This window comes from Emydura macquarii, unplaced genomic scaffold, assembly GCF_026122565.2.
Source record: "Emydura macquarii macquarii isolate MOO-44397 ecotype Brisbane River unplaced genomic scaffold, CSIRO-AGI_Emac_v2 contig_306, whole genome shotgun sequence".
Lineage (NCBI taxonomy): Eukaryota > Metazoa > Chordata > Testudines > Chelidae > Emydura > Emydura macquarii.
Window position 1 is genome coordinate 13,248,996 of NW_027130443.1, and position 15,506 is coordinate 13,264,501.

A 15,506-nucleotide genomic window follows, 5' to 3' on the forward strand; every position below is an offset into this window, starting at 1 on the left:
GACAATCACCTGGGGCAAAGGGACCGCAGGGTGGGTGTACGGGGAATACCTCCTGAGCAGGGGGGGCCTCTCTACCTGGCCAGGATGGGCTGGGGGAGGAGGCAGGTATGGCCGGGGAGCACCTGTGCTCTGGCAATTCTGAAAAGCCCAATGGGGTCCCACTGCAACAGTGTGGAACTTAGGGCAGCCACAGGGCTGCTCTAACCTAGGCCAGGGTCTGCACCAGCCCCTGAAGAGGACGCACAAGCTGCTGCACCAGACCAAGGGACTCACACCTATTTATACACGGCCTGAACTCGGGTCTTAATTGTGCACCTCCACCTCTGCTTCGCTCACCCCGCAGCCCAGCGGACCCTCTTGGTGCCACCATAACACACACAATAGCAATAACGAGAGATCCAGCGAGAGGCGGGCGCTGTCCTGTTAGATTCAGGACACTAGCCTAGATGGACCATGAATTTCTTCGGATGCCAATATCTCTGTTCACCGGCTGAGAATGAAGAGAGCGCAATGTCCAGAGAGCTGCAGCGCCGGTGTCCCACGGAGAGTGCTGGCGTCAGGAGATAACTGGGCAAACAAGGATCTCCACGCCTGGGACAGGGCCCGCCCATGGAAAGTCACCACTGTGCAGGAGTTACCTCCCCCCCAGCCTGATCTGTACCAAGGTGCATTTGGCACATGCATTTTGCATGCGTAAGCCCCTGCACTAGCACCTGCTTTGGGCGGATTTTGCAGGCACAGGTTAGTTCGCTGGCTGCCACTTGGCTGGATGCTCCTGGGCCACCGGCTTGGCTGCTTGGCTAGGCCAGGGTCATGTGACAGGAGCCTGGGACCACAGGGAACTAGGGCCAGGAGTCCAGCGCAGCCAGGCGTGGGGCGAGATGCAGAAACAAAGCAGCTGCGTCGCGCTGCGAAGCTGTCCCATAGTCCCACCCCCCACCACTGCGTGGCCACTCTCCAGCAGGGCTACTCCCCAACCCACGTCCTGACAGAGTCCCGGCTCAAAGGCTCCCCCGTTTACCGGACGGTCTGGTCGGCCAGCCAGCCAGCATCGCAGTTGTCGTAGCCGTCGTCGAAGGCAGCCTGCAGGTGACGCGGGGAGGCGATGACGGCGGAGTTCTCCCAGCAGGTGCGCTGGGCCTCGGGGAAGGTCAGCGCGTAGCGGTTGCTGGCGGCTCGGTAATGGAACACCACGCCTGGGGAGAAGGAGAGATGCAGGGCGTGAGCACGGGACGGGGTCGATGGGGGCTGCGCAGGGAACCCCCCCGTCAGCCCAGAGCCAGTTTGTCTTAGGGACAGAGTCAATTCCATGCTGGTGAAAGGGGCTGTAGGTTTCCGTTTGACCCCAGAGAAGGGGTTTGCCCAGGTGACGGTGACCGAGCTGGGGACGTGACTGAGGCAGCTGTCTGGATTCCCAATCCTCAACCCCCATTCTAACCCCTTGATCACACTCACCTCCCAGCACTGGGGATAGGACCCAGGAGTCCTGACTGCCCGTCCTCCCCCGGCTCTAACCCACGCCCCCTCCCAGAGCCGGTAATAGACCCTCCCAAAAGAGTCCAAAGGCCCCGGTCTGTAAGTGCTCCAGCCCTGCCGAGCAGCGAGAGCTCCAGGGGCAGCTCCATGGACTCAGAGCCCGCAGCACTCGCGCCTGGAGTTGGCAGCCCCAGAACGGGGACGTGCTCAGCCAGGGAAGGAGCAGCTGGACGGGAAAGCTGCCGTCAGTTCCCCTTTGGACGCAAGCTGGCCGTGCAGCCCGGGCACAAGCCATTGGCGTGAGTGGGAAGCTGCTGCGGGGCGTGTGAGACTCCGGCGCACTGTGGGGATGATCAGGCACCGCCCAGGTCAGGCCCTGCTGGCAGCAGGTTCACTTGCTCCCCGTCTCCGGCTCCCGAAGACGCTGCAATCCCTTGGCATCCCCAGTGGGGGCAGGGACCAGGACTGGAGCTAGCGGCAGGAGAACAGTCAGGAGCCAGGCAGGGCGTAAAGGGGGCCTGGTCCGAAAGCGCGGACAGCAGCAGGACGTGGGTACTGCCGTGGGAAGCAGGAGACCTGGCTTCTGTCCCGGGCCCTGCCAGACCCGCCCAGGGACAGTTGGACCCAGGAGGGCACAGACACGCACGCACACATCTTGTGCACACACAGGTACACCCGTGCTCAGTGCACAGGCACGCACGCGTGTGTGCTCACATACACACACCTCCTATACCTGCAGCCAGCCAGTCCTGCAGACAAAGGAGAGAGACACAGGGCCAGAGAGACGCCAGCCCCACTGCCTACCCTGCACCTACACCAGGCAGCCGCCGCCGCGGTGACGTCCCCCTGCCCCCAGGGCTGAGTCCTCCTTCAGCTACCGGGGCTGGCACGTGCGGCGGTTTCTGGGGTCTGGCCAGCTTCCTGGGGCCAACATTCCTGCAGCGGCTCTCCCAGGGGGCGGCTGATGGGAAACGAATCACCAGCTTGCCTCGTGCCTCTCTGCTCGGGTGGGCGTGGGGGATGTGGAACGGCCGGTGACCGGGGGAAGCGTCCGCACCGGTGCTTGCCCTGCACGGCACATGGGTCCCATCCTGCCAGCGGGCCCCCGGCGGTCATGCACCCAACTCACCCGTGACCTCCAGGGGCACCAGGTCCTGCTCGTCGTCAATGCCGGCCACCACCTCGCAGCGATACAGCCCGGCGTCGCTGGCCCGCGCCGCGCCAATCAGCAGGGTGGCGTTGTAGCGGTTGCTGGGGTAACCGGGCAGGGACACCCTCCCCTCGTAGGCCTTCACGACCTTCACCACGTTATCTTTGGCCACCAGGACCGGCGCGGCCTCCTTCTGGCCGGATGCCGACTGCACCTTGCTCCATTTGATGCGAGGCGGGTCTGGCGGCTCGTTGGGCCCCAGCGAAGCCGACGGGTGGAGCAAGAAGAGGCAGGGCAGGGCCACCGGCTCAGCCAGCCCCACGAACCGCGGCTGGTGCTGGACTTTGTTGATGCGAATCACCTTCCCATTGTCCTGGGAGCCTGCAGGGGAGAAACAAGGAGGAGTGGGGCTCAGAGGGAGGGGTGAGCCTGGGGGGAGAGGGGGCTGGACACCACGGTGATGGGCGATCAAGTCCCTTCCCTGTGAGCGGCACATGGCGAGGACAGGCCAAGATCAAGCAGCCCTGGTGAGCCCTCGCTGACACCTGACTTACCCGTGGGCAAGGGACAGTTCGCACCAGTGCTGGTGGCGGCACCCCTCCTCCCTGTTATCAGTTCCCCCTGCAGGCCTAGGACCGCGCCCACACTGGGCTGGCTGGCACCACAGACACCTGGGGCTTTCTGGATGATGGGTATAAATCAAGTGAGCTGTGGCAGGGAGCAAGATCCCGCCCAATGCTGGGGAGCGCAGATCAGTTCTGGTTTCTAGCTTTCACCCCCCTCTGGCCCCAGGGCTCTGGCAGCTGCAGACAGCCTGAATCAAATCCGCCAGGTAGAAAGGCCCCTGGGCCGCGGTGGTGTCCCCAGAGGAAGCCCAGCTCCGGGTTTAAGGCCGTCTCCAGCACTGAGCTGGAAACGCAGCAGAACGGCGCGCGGCAGGCTCTCCCTGAGCCAGGCTAGGCGTGCAGAGCCAGGCCTGGGCCCTGCAGGCTTTGCTCATGCGAAGAGCCCTGTGGGAGTCCCCGGGCCCAGGTGTGGCCTCGCTGCCAGCAGTCACGCCACGGAAGAGAGCCGCTACCTGGGGGCAGGTGAGCGCGGGATCAGAGGAGCGAGCCTGTGGTCGGCGTACGCTGGGAATCAGGAACGTGCTGCACCGACAGAGATGCACAGCAACGGCCGCCCAGCCAGCCCCATGTTCTGTAGCACCGCAGGGCTATCTGCTACCTCTGCTGGAGCTGGGACCAGGGTGCGGGTGGGGCAAGGCAAGATGGCCCATGACTCTCTCCTGCTAGGGCCCTTCTCTGTGCTCCTGCATAGCACGCCCAGTGTTGGAGACGCTGGGATAGATTTAGCAGCAGGACTGTCCGGGCATGAAAGAGTGTCAGGCAATCTGAACCCTGCAGGCAGCTCGGTTGATTGGCCCAAGCTGTGCTTAATTGCATGAGTGCTGACACCTGCAGCAGGGAAGCCAGGTATAAAAGCAGCTCTGGCAACCTCTCTGGCCTTTTGTCTCACTAAGGGCTGGGGGGCAGGTGCGATGGGGAGAGGTGTGCTCTAGGCAGGGTTTGTTACAGAGGAAGATAAAGTTGCTAAATATCAGCTTAGATCAGGACTCCTTCCTAAGCGGCAATTAACAATTCTCCTTTTTAATTGCATGTTTGCAACCCTCTCCTCCCAAACACGCTCTGAAAACACCCAGGGTGCTGCTTTTCCATATGCAAGAAGAAAAGCGAAATCTTCCCTGGCAGAATGCAGCAGGGGTCTGCTCCAGAGCAGGCTGCCTGAGTGCACAGGGGCAGAGGCTCTAAAGTTAGGCAGCACAAGCCTGAGACCAGAGGGAGCTGCGCTCCAGACACGGCAGCGTGTGACTCTGGGAAGTCCGGGCCTCCCTCGAGGTGTAAAAGGGGGTTAATGACCCTCCCTTTGTCCCAGGCTGCCAGTGTTGTGAACCTCCAATTAACAGAGCCCCGAGCTGGGTGCCAAAGATCATGAGTTTGGCTTCCAGATGAGATTTAAACATAACGAACAATGGGTTCTTTCCTTTTGCGGTCTCCTTTCGGAGCCATTTTCCATCTCTTCTCCCTGGCCAGTAGAGCCACAAACATACCTGTTCTAATGACAAGAAAGCTGAGACTTTCACTTCAGCCCATAATGCAGAAACCAGGCACTAAAGAAAAACACCAAATGCTGCGAGACTTGTGATGCAGTGGGGATTGCGGGCAATGAGGAGCAGGCTCGTGGGGGCAGGTGCTGTCTCTGGCTATGTTTGAGCAGTGCCTGGTGCAATGGGGGTCTGATCTAGATCGGGGTCTCTAGGAGCTGCCCCAATTCACATCATAAGGAGATGGGGGATTTTCTGAGACCCAGGCCACAGACTGTATTTCCCCCCCCATTCCCACAACTACCATGAGAATGATTAAAGGATTAGAAAACATGGCTTGTAGAGAGAGACTCAAGGAGCTCAATCTACTTAGTTTAACAAAGAAGATGGAGGAGTGATTTGACAGTCTACAAGTACCCACGTGGGGAGCACAGATTTGACAACAGAGGGCTTTTCAGCCTTGCAGACGAAGGTCTAATAAGTGCCAATGGCTGTAAATTGAAACTAGAGAAATTCAGACTAGAAACTGTACCATTTTCTCTCTCTCTTCCCCCCGCCACCCCACAGCAACCCGGCATCAACAAAAGCCATCACGAGGTCAGAGAAGGCAGTCCTGCAGGTTAGCCACTATACGATCACTCGAAAACACTGGAGCTTTGAAGTGTGGTTGCTTAGGCTCACGTCCAGGAATGGCCAGGCTGGATCAGACCATTGATACATCCAGCCCAGGACCTAGGTCAGAACTGACACGTCAGATGAAGGTCTGCAATGGGCAGTGCTGGGTGAAAGTTGGCAAACACCCCTGGGGTCAGAGCAATGGTCCAGGTTCCTGGAGATCTCCTGATCCCCCAGCCCCACTCCCCATAGCTCGTGGGAGCAGGCACAAGGCTGCGGAGCAGTTCCTCTGCTCTCCAGCCAGCCTCCATGACTGGAAGAGGAGGACAACAAGCTCCCTCTGAGGCTCAGAGTCTGAGATTATCTCTGCTGCCCCCAACCACAACCCATTCAGGCTCCAGCCCCGCCACATGCAGTCAGGCCTGGCTCCTGGTCAGCACGCAGCGGGGGGCTTGATTAAGTGCAAACCCAAATGCCCCAGGCATTACAGGCGTGTAATCTATCCAGGACAACCTGCCGCCCCTTGAATTCGTCTAAAGACCCCGCCCCTCTGAGCTCTGGGTTTCCTTCTGTACCATTTTCTCTCTCTCTCTCCCCCCGCCACCCCACCGGGCAGTCCTGCAGGTTAGCCCATAGCCTGACCACCATTAGTTAGACATCCACTGGTGTCCTGGAGCCAGGAGGACTTGCATCTTTTCCACTCTTGGAGCAAGATTTCTCCCTCAGCGGCAGCTACAGGCCTTGCGGCTTTTATTCTTGCCCCATAACTTCCTGATCTCCATTTGTGACCATGGCCCAGCTATAGAGGGAAGCAGCATGATCTAATGGTTAGCATGAGCATCAGGACTCCTGGGTTCTACTCCAACCAGCTCTGGTGCTGACTCTCTAAGAGCACTTCCCCTTTCTGCGCAGCAGTTTCCCACTCTATTAAGTGGTGGCGGGTGCGGGGGGGCCTGCAGATCAGTTTCCTGTTGGGGAGAAATCAGTGATATGGAATCTGGGTATTTTCCTAGTGTAACTCGTTTATTTACCCTATACACACCAGTCCTGGAACAGAGGTGGCCACAAACAGCATACAGCCAACCCCCCTTGGTCAGGACTCTCAGCCCAAGCAGCAATGCCTGGCCGACTCCACCCTAAGAAATTACTCTAGTTACAAAGATTACGGCAGGGAGCAAACTCCTGCTGTTTGCAGCAGCTCCCCCCGATTTAAGCATCTGCAGCACAAAACTAACAATGCCATGTTTCCTCAAGGACCGTACACTGTTCACACACTGAAATAAAGAACTTGTGGGACTATGGGGAACGGCGCCACTTGGTGACCTCCCACCATAACAGTAATACCCTGCAGTTCACCATTTTCCACCAGCCTTCCACACCCTTGGCATTTTCACCCTTGTCCTGCTCCTTTGGAAGCTGTGTTCCTCTCCCCTGCAGAATCTCGGCTCCTCTTCCCATGCATGGCTCTGCAGTGAGATAGTCAGCGCTCCACCCTTCCTCCTCCTGGCCCAACTGTTCTACCGCCCTCTGCTTGCCCTGCTCCCAGCCTTCCTGCTCTCCGGCCTCTCGTTCTGATGTGCTTGTGTTTCAAGCAGTTGTGCATCCAGGAGGGGGTTTCCATGAGGAGCAATCTGAGCTGTGCGGCCGGGGAGGAGGGGCTTGGACTGGCTGCATAAATCGCTTTAAGGGAGAAGAAATAAGCAACATGGGCTGTGCTCCCCTTCAGGGATAAAAACTGGCATCAATACATCTAATTATGCAAAGCCATAAACTGCTTTTATCCCCTCCATAAATGACCAGGTAGTGAGTTGAGTCACTTGTTGAGGGCGTTTGCTGAGGCAATTTATCCCTTTGGAGAAGGGCTGATTTATAGACTGAATGAGAGGACTGAAAGGATTGCAGGAAGCACGTGTGAAGTAGACACTCCCGGACAGCCATCTTTATTAAAATCTTCTTAACTTATTATTTCAATTGCAGTAGCACTTCAGAGCCTCAGTCACGCACCAGGAGCCCATTGCGCTCGGAGCTGTACTTTATTATTACACATTTATTGCCGGGGATCTGACAGGCTGAGAGCAGCTGGATTCTGCTTGGGAATCTCTGATGCCCACATGGCTCCAGCATGTCCTGTTCTGCTCAGAACACTTTCCTGGCCATCTCCTCTGATCTACAGCTCCTCGGGGCTGAACGCTGCGATGTCTGCTCCTGCCTTCCCAAGGACCTGGATCCCACAGCAACTCCCCGGAGTCAGATGCTCTTGAGCATGACGCGTGTGTAGGAGAAGGGAGAGCTGAGTGATCTGAGCACAGGCCTGGGAACCAGGAGCGCCTGTGTTCCAATCCCACTGCTGACACTAGCTTCAACCTTGGGCAAAGCACCTACGACTCTGTGAACTGGGGTTTATGAGTCTCTGTGCCGCAGGATCATACTCTATCAGCCCCACAGAGTCACCAGGCCTCCACGTGAGGAGATGCCCAATCCTCCAGGCACGGTGCCATTGCCCTGGCTAAAATTGCACCCTTGCCACCAGCCCAAAGTCTGTTCTTTCCTGCATACAGAGCGCTAGGCAGGCAAGTCATTCCCAGCCCATCTCAAGCCCTCACAATGATAAAGTCCTTCTCACCCAGCTAATCTGCCACCAGCCAGTGCAAGCATGGAGCTCGGGGCCGTAAATCTCCTGTAATTATCCTCCTCACGGAACGGCTTTCACGAACGCACAGTCTAAGATGCTCGGCTCTCCTAACAGCTTCGACGCAGGAGGCATGTGGTAATAAATAACGCTCCCCCCTCACGGCAGTTCTCCACTTAGCCTAACACCCAGTGACTCTGCTTTGCAACCCTATTAATGCTCTGCCCCTCCCATTACATCTCTGCTGGCTGCCAGAAGGAGCACGTGGATGGGTTAACACAGCACAGGCCATGTGGGAGGCGGGCGGGCCGGCCATGTTTTATTTATCTTTCATTTCAATTTCTTCCTATGCTCCTGTTCCGGCAGCTGAGGGATGCTCTGGGTCTGGAACACGGAGCCTTTCTCCTCTGGGTCCTGGGTTTGAATCCAGCCCCAGATCAATCGTTACATGCTAAGGGCTCGCTCCTGGCTTGTGAGTGGAATGAGTTGGATGGGTCTCAGACCGATTCCCTGGGGGCAGGGGTCACCATCTGGCCCCTTGTCAACCAGCTCAGAGGAGAGGCCAAGGGTTGAATGGGTCTGAGAGACCAAATCCCGCCTCCCTCCTGCCTGTTCAGCACTGAAGCTCATTGACTGGAGTCGGGGGGCTGGGGCCATGGGAAACCCTCCCCTATCTGCACCCATTCTATGGATAGGCTGAGCCTCCCGTGCTGGGCTGTCAATGTGGGACCACCACCCCACACTACAGAGAGGAGTGAGGAAGAAGAAGCAACAGCAGGGCACAGAGGCACCAGAGAGGAGGATGTGGGAGAATTTTTCTGATGGGAAAGAGCCAGGAAGATGTTACCCAGAACGTCCAGGGCGAGGGCCTTGCGCTGTCCACCTGGAAGGCCCCAGAGCAAGAGAAGTCTCATTTCCCAGGCCCATCCCCAGGAGCGCTCACCCAGAGGCACCTACAGCCCCTGACTTGCTGAGGTTGCACCTGGTTTCATTACCAGCGAGTTTCCTTTCATTAGGCACTAGTCAGAGTAAAGGTGGAGAGAGTCATTCCCAGCCCATCTCATGGCACAGCCTCTGCCCTTGTCTTTGCATCTCCCGGGCAGCCAGACAAGAACGGGGCGTTGGGGAGTCGGACTCTTGAATGCAGCGGAGGAAGGCAGGATAAACTGCAGTGGCTGGGCACTGAAGACAGATCCATTCAGGCTAGAAACAAGGAGCAGATTTTCAACAGGGAGGGAAATGAACTGTGGGAACAATGTACCCAGAGACGGGGTAGAACCTCCATCGCCGAGAGTCCTGACATCCAGACTGGATCTGCAGCTCAGCCAGAGGTTCTGGGCTGCGGGGTGGGAATCCATGTTTGGGCCCGTGCTGTGCAGGAGGTCGGACCAGATGATCAGAACGGTCCCTCCTGGCCTTGTTACGAATCCATGAGCTCTGCGGCTCCGGCACAGCTCCATGGCCGACAGCCAGCTTGGACCGGACGGGTCTCAGCACGACGTGTGCAGCCAGTATCCCTGCGATCCGGAGCAACCCGACAATCATAAGCCACCACGTGCCGCCCCGTGATTCCACGCCAGCCTCCGATAAGGAAGCAGCATGAGGAGCCGGCGGGCCTGGTTCTGACAGCGCCGGACTGGGAAGAGGCCCCAGGCAGGAAGGGGGTCCAGGAGACGAGGGGAAAGGCCCATGATGCCTGTAATGTGCTAGTGAAAGCCCGGCCGGCCTCCTCATGGAGGCAGTTTGCATGATGGCCTCAAACCGAGACCCTACAGCAGGACCCAACAGCCAGGGACGTGTGCCTTGGCCCCTCTCTGCCCCCGTTCATCCAGGCTGGGTCCCACCCTCGCTGCTGCTTCCTCCAGAATGTTCTCAAGCTCAGACTTTCTCTCTCATTGCATCTCTCTCTAGGCCCCTCACCAAATCCTCTGGCCTTGGCCTCGGCCCCCCATCTCCCTCCCCCGCCTGCAGCCAGCGCAAGCATCTCGTCCTCTCCCGCTGACCCGCCCTCGGCCGGCTTCTTCCACAGCCGCCTCTGACGCCATTGCCTGCCCCGCCTTCCACGAGCACCGCGCTCCCGTGGCCCTGGCAAGGAGCCGGCGAACGGCGTCCAGGCCGGAGGGCGGGTGGGGAGAGCCGGGGGCAAACGTGCAGCCTGTCCTGGGGGAGGCGGAGGCGGAGGCTCCAGATTCAGTTCATGAGAGCAGAGTCCTGCCTGTAGCGCGGTCCTCAGGGGACTGGGGGCATTGGCTTTAAACCTGGGCAGGTCCAGGTCAGGGCTGTGGGCCCCAGCCCCAAAGAGACCCCTGCCCCTCTAGAAGGTTTCACCTCCACCGGCTTGGCTGGCCCGAGGTGGGGCAGTGCAGGAGTGCTGCCTGCAGCCGCTGGCCATGGGCATCGCTGGAGCCGCCACGTGCCAGGCAGCAGAGCCAGGAGCGGGGAGGGCTGAGCAGGTCTGAAGGCTGCACTTTACGACTCCCTGCACTGTCCTTGGCCTCCGGGTAAAAGCAGAATCAGCAGCAGCCGCAGCAGAGCCACAAATAATCCCCAGGGAGGAGCCCCTGACACATGCGGAGCAGGCGGCTAATCCTGGCCGGGTGAGGGATCACGCTGGGAGAAGCTGCTGGCGCAGGGCATTAGCCGAACCAAGCCCGGCTGACGGGCTCGGAGAAAGGGAGAGAACAGGATTAAGGGTTTAAAGATTCGCCCGTGGAGGATTCTGGGGACGCCAGAGAAAACTCAGACTGAGGTGACTTTTCTTTTGTTAATCTCCCCCTTGCCTCGGGGTCCCGCTCCTTGCCTGGCACCCCCGCTTGGTGCACGGCCCCTCCGGCGCCACAGCCCCTGCCCCGTGAGGCCTCGATCACTCTGAAGTGTTCAGACTCAGACCTACTCGCCAGCTGCATTTTTATTTACCTGCACTAAGGGAATCAAAATGGTGTAACCTGCCACAGGGGGCAACGGGGTGCAGGGAAGCCCCTAATTAGGATGCACAGTGAGCCCCACAGTCCGCTGGCCGGGGGCTCCCCAGCTGACCCCAATCAGAAGGGCAAGGAGAACAGTAGCATGCACCAGGAGGTGCTGGGGTCCTTGCACTAGGCACACCAGGGTGCACAGCCGTGCACGTGGACTCTGCATCTCCCTCCTCCTCCCTTGGGCAAAGTCATGGCCGCCTCCAGTCAAGCGTGTCAAACCCCTCAGCTCTTGGACGCTGCAGCCGCCAGACCCCACGGGACAAATCCATCCTGGTGCAGCTGCCTGGCAGGCTCTGAGCAAAGTCAAAGAATCTCCCTGGCTCAGGGCAGGTGGAGCCGCCCTGCCTGGCAGAGTCTTCAGAGCAAACGGCAGCCAAGGCCCCACATGGCCGGGCAATTAGACAGAGCTTCGGGAACAGCAGCACCTCTCTGTGGCTGCTGGGAAAGGTGCCTGGCCTGGCACGATGCTAGGTCAGTGCGTCCTCCCCCACCAGTCAGCAGCGAGCGGGGCCCAAGCATCATTTTTTTGGGCCCAGTACAAACATGTAACACGGGCCCCCTCCCACACACATACACAATCCCTCATCCCACACGTATCATCTCATGAGCCATGACAATTTTTTTCCTCATGGTAATGGAGGTTGCAGCCTGGGCTGGCCCCCCCAGGGCCCCGGTAAAGTGTACCCCTGGCAGCGAGTAGAGCAGGCGTCTCCGCTCCAGGCCGGGCGTTTCTTACGTCAGCTGCTGTTCCCAGTTACTTGGTGTCTACTTCTGCAGTTCAGATACTAAAGCTGAGGCTAGTTTTCGTATGCCCAGCATGGGATTGTTCCTATCGCTCATGATGAGGCATCGCTATCTGTTCACGCCAGTTAATGGGTTGTTATTGACTAATTATCACGGGCTATTTGGCACTGGTCATTAGCAGTTTATTTGCTGGTTTTGATCAGGGATCATTAATACTGATCCTCTCCCCGGGTCCTCGCCTCTCTGGAAAGGCAGGAGGCAGTGAACAGGCGCCAAGGTCGGGAAAGCGTTTCCATAGCAGCCACGAGCACGGCGTTTATTTGACAAGTTCTGGAGCCAAACTGCTGGATGAAGGGGCGGGCGGTTGAGGCTGTCAGGAGCAGAGAGGGAGGGAAGGCAGGGCACCTGCACTTTGCTCTCAGCTCACCTGGCCTCACGTTCTGCCATGTCTTGCTAGGCAAACTCCTGCTTCCAGGGGGGAGCTGTAAATAGAGTCTATGGAGGAACCCAGAGCTCAACTCTCAGCGAGATCCTGCAGTGTCCAAATGTAAGGAGCCGAGCGGGGTGTGGTACAATACTGGGCATTGGGCCTTTAACGGCTGAGCTTCCCAGGGCGCTGGGGTGCTCCCCATGTGGTGCACAGTCAGTCAGAACAAAGCAGAGCTCCATCAAGTACCTTACGTGCCGCTGAGCGATCGCTGAGCACCACATGGCACCACAGGACAAAGGAACTGAGAAAGCCCCTGAGTGGAAGAGCAGAGCAGGTAAAAGCCCCATGGAGCTGAAACTCTCTGGAAATATGGAAAACAACCGGAGAAGGTTTAAACAGCCCGTCACTCTGTATCGACGCAATGGGCCAGAAGATAGTCTTCTCCTGCCAGTCACCAGCTCTGCAGCTCTCAGTGCGTTTACCAGTTTTCAAGCTGACTGTGGAAGTGTGTTACAGAAACGCGAGGGGCGCTGCCCTCCGCAGAACCGGGAAACACGGGTCAAATGCTTTTAAACAGAGGGTCCAAAAACCAAGGTGAAACTCGAGAGCCAGCCTTGGGAGCTAATGGAGTCCATGGTAAGACAACGGATCGTTCTGGGGATCTGGCACAAAATACACAGAGAGGGACGATTGGGAGACCCAGCGTTAATCTGTGACAAAACAGGTGGAATTTGCCAAGCAGGGGAAGTCGCTCAGCCCAGACGAAAGCTCTTGGAGGGTGGACAGTGCACTGGGATTGTGAGCATGGGACAGAATCCAAAATACAAAAAAAGACCTGGGGCAGAAAGGCCGGTGCAGCTCAAAGTCGGAGTCCAGCAAAAACAAGCACGTGGAGCTGCACACGTTGTGGCAACGGGCCCAAGCCAATGCCCGGCAGGTGGGAAAAGATGCAGGAACTGCAATGGAAGACATGGCTCGGCAAGAGTTCCCGGGCACGGCTGAGTGTGCGCGGTGCGGACAAAGAGAGCGCCAACGGCGCCGCCAGCGCAGACCAATGGTCCGTCAGTGCAGTGGGCAGTGTTACAGCACCAGGTGACGGGACGGTCGGCCTGCAAGCGAATGGGACAGTTATTGATTTTCGATGGGACACGGTGCACCAGCCAACATGGTGTCAGAACCCGTGTTATCCGCACGAAAGGAGAAGCCACAAGTATTGGGTGGTAAACGGATAAAACTCAAAGCTTGCTGTGGGGGGCTTGTCCCCACTAAGGGCATGTGGGAACTCCACGTACGGGCTAATAACGAGCTGGACAAGATATGATTTGCAATGGTACCAAGAGAGAGAGCACCCATTGGGCTGGAAGCATGTCATGCTCTTGGTCCTATCAAGAGGGTGCACTTACTGGAGGGGCAGGGGACCTCGACAATTGAGGCCGAGTTGGAGGATGGCATCCAGGGGAGCTCTCCACAGAGCACAGACTCCGAAGAATGAAATTTGTACAAAGGGAACGTTTCCCACTACAACATAGGTGGCCGATGCAAGAGATTTTTCTATGCTGGATGCATCAGTGGGTCCTGGCAGGTGCCCTCAGAACAAGCGAGTGCACATTTGTGCACATCCCTTTTGGGAGACGCCGCTTCCACAGCCTGCCGATCGGGTCAGTCTCCACGGCGTTTCATCTGGAAAATACAGCACCCTTTTGACAGCGTAGCGGATATACCAGCTCTTCTGAGATGGTGTTTGGATCAAGGGGGAAAACAGTGGAAGAGCAACCAGAGGCTCCAGGTAGCTCTGGGAAGACCCAGAACTGCTGGGCTAAAGCTGAATACATGAAAATGTAAAGTCCGTGAGACAGAGCAACCATCCCTGGCAGAGATGTTAACACAGCAAAGGGGCCGCGCGGATCACGGGGGCTGAGGCAGCCCCAGCACGCTCGCCCCAACAGATGAGGGAGAGGAACAAAGATTCCTTGGCATGGTGAGAAAACAGGCCTCACCAAGCTGCCCGAACCAGGAACCAGACGGCGTGACTGTGCAAAGATGTCCAGTGGCCCCTGGATGCAAATCTGAGAGTCGGAGAAACAGACCGAGCCAATGAACGAGGCCCCAGGCCTGAGGTTCTAGGACAGACAATAAGCACAGAACTCGGCTCCTGGGAGGTGCTGGCGCAGTCCTCAGACCGCAGCGTGGTCCAAACAAGAGACAAGTGGCTGATACATCACAGCTGCTAACACAAACCGAGCGTCAACGTGCTCAGATAGTGCAGGAGGCTTTGGCCTGAGTCCACGGGTATAAAAAATGTCATGACTTTATTGAGGGGAGGCCAGCGCTCGCTGAGAGTGACCATAAACTACTTCCTGCCGTTGCCAAAAGGGGCCTGCCTGGCAAACGCCCCCGGGCTCCCCTAGAAGGCAGATTGGCTGCTCAGTTACAGAGGTAGGCTTTGCACACTGAACACACGCCTCGGCGAGATCTGGCCAGTACTGACGCTCTGAGGTGTTTGTCAAATAGGCACTGCAGCCACGGCCAGAGCCTGACAGTGTGCATGTCGGGCTGATTAAAAACACCTATCCAGGCTCCGACCAAATGGGAGCTGGGCTTGCCAGGCTGCTGCTCAGGCTGAGTGATTACTGCTGGAATGCCCCGCCGGTGCTGGAGGCTGGTGGGCCCAGAGAGCAATGGGAACAGCACAGGCTGGCGGCTTAGAGGTAGCCTCATGGCACTTAGAATATTTTTGTTAAAGGGGGGAGCCCGGAACAGCTGCTCTGGGGGAGTCTCGACAACTCCAAGGATTCATCTCAGGGCACTTGAAGTGGGGTGAGTGCGAGCCCAGGACAGCTGCGAGCAGGTGAAACAGACAGTGGCAGAAAAGGCTGGGGGAGTCTGGCAGGAGGCTGCCTAGCGCTGGAGGGGTGTGGAGTGGGGGAGATGCCAGTCACCAGTGAGGCAGCAACCGGCACCAGAAAAGGAGAGAGGTAGCAAATGGAGAGGGACCCCGGTGGCCAAGTTGTGTCGTCAGTGGGACGCAAGGAACAGAGCTGAAGGGAGAAATTCCAGTTCAGGGAGAAGAAGACAAGAGTGCACTTAAACAAGAGGCAAAACAACGGAAGAGTCTCTAAGTAATCTTAGAAATGAGTAGAAAACCTTTGTTAGAAAGCCCTGAGAAAAGTAAAGCAAGGCTGAAACGGGAAGGAAATAAGCTGTAATAAAAGATAAACTAATGAAAGAGAAACGGATTTAGGAAAGGAGGAGGAAGTGAGCTGTAGTGAAAATAAGACAATAGTAAGGATCATAACACAGAACTTCTGGAAGTGACAGGAAGAGAGAAATTCACAAAGGGACTGAAAGTGAGAACGGAGCAGAGGGATCGTTGTTCAGACAAGAAT

General features: G+C 57.6%; 1 protein-coding gene across 1 annotated transcript in view; it reads right to left on the reverse strand.

Annotated features, from left to right (window-relative positions):
* The window catches only part of NCAN (neurocan), a 74,958-nt gene that overhangs the window by 36,523 nt on the left and 22,929 nt on the right, over window positions 1-15,506 (reverse strand). The window contains 2 exon segments of the mRNA XM_067560351.1: window positions 1,022-1,196; window positions 2,606-3,007. Of these exon segments, the coding sequence (XP_067416452.1) occupies window positions 1,022-1,196; window positions 2,606-3,007 (577 nt within the window).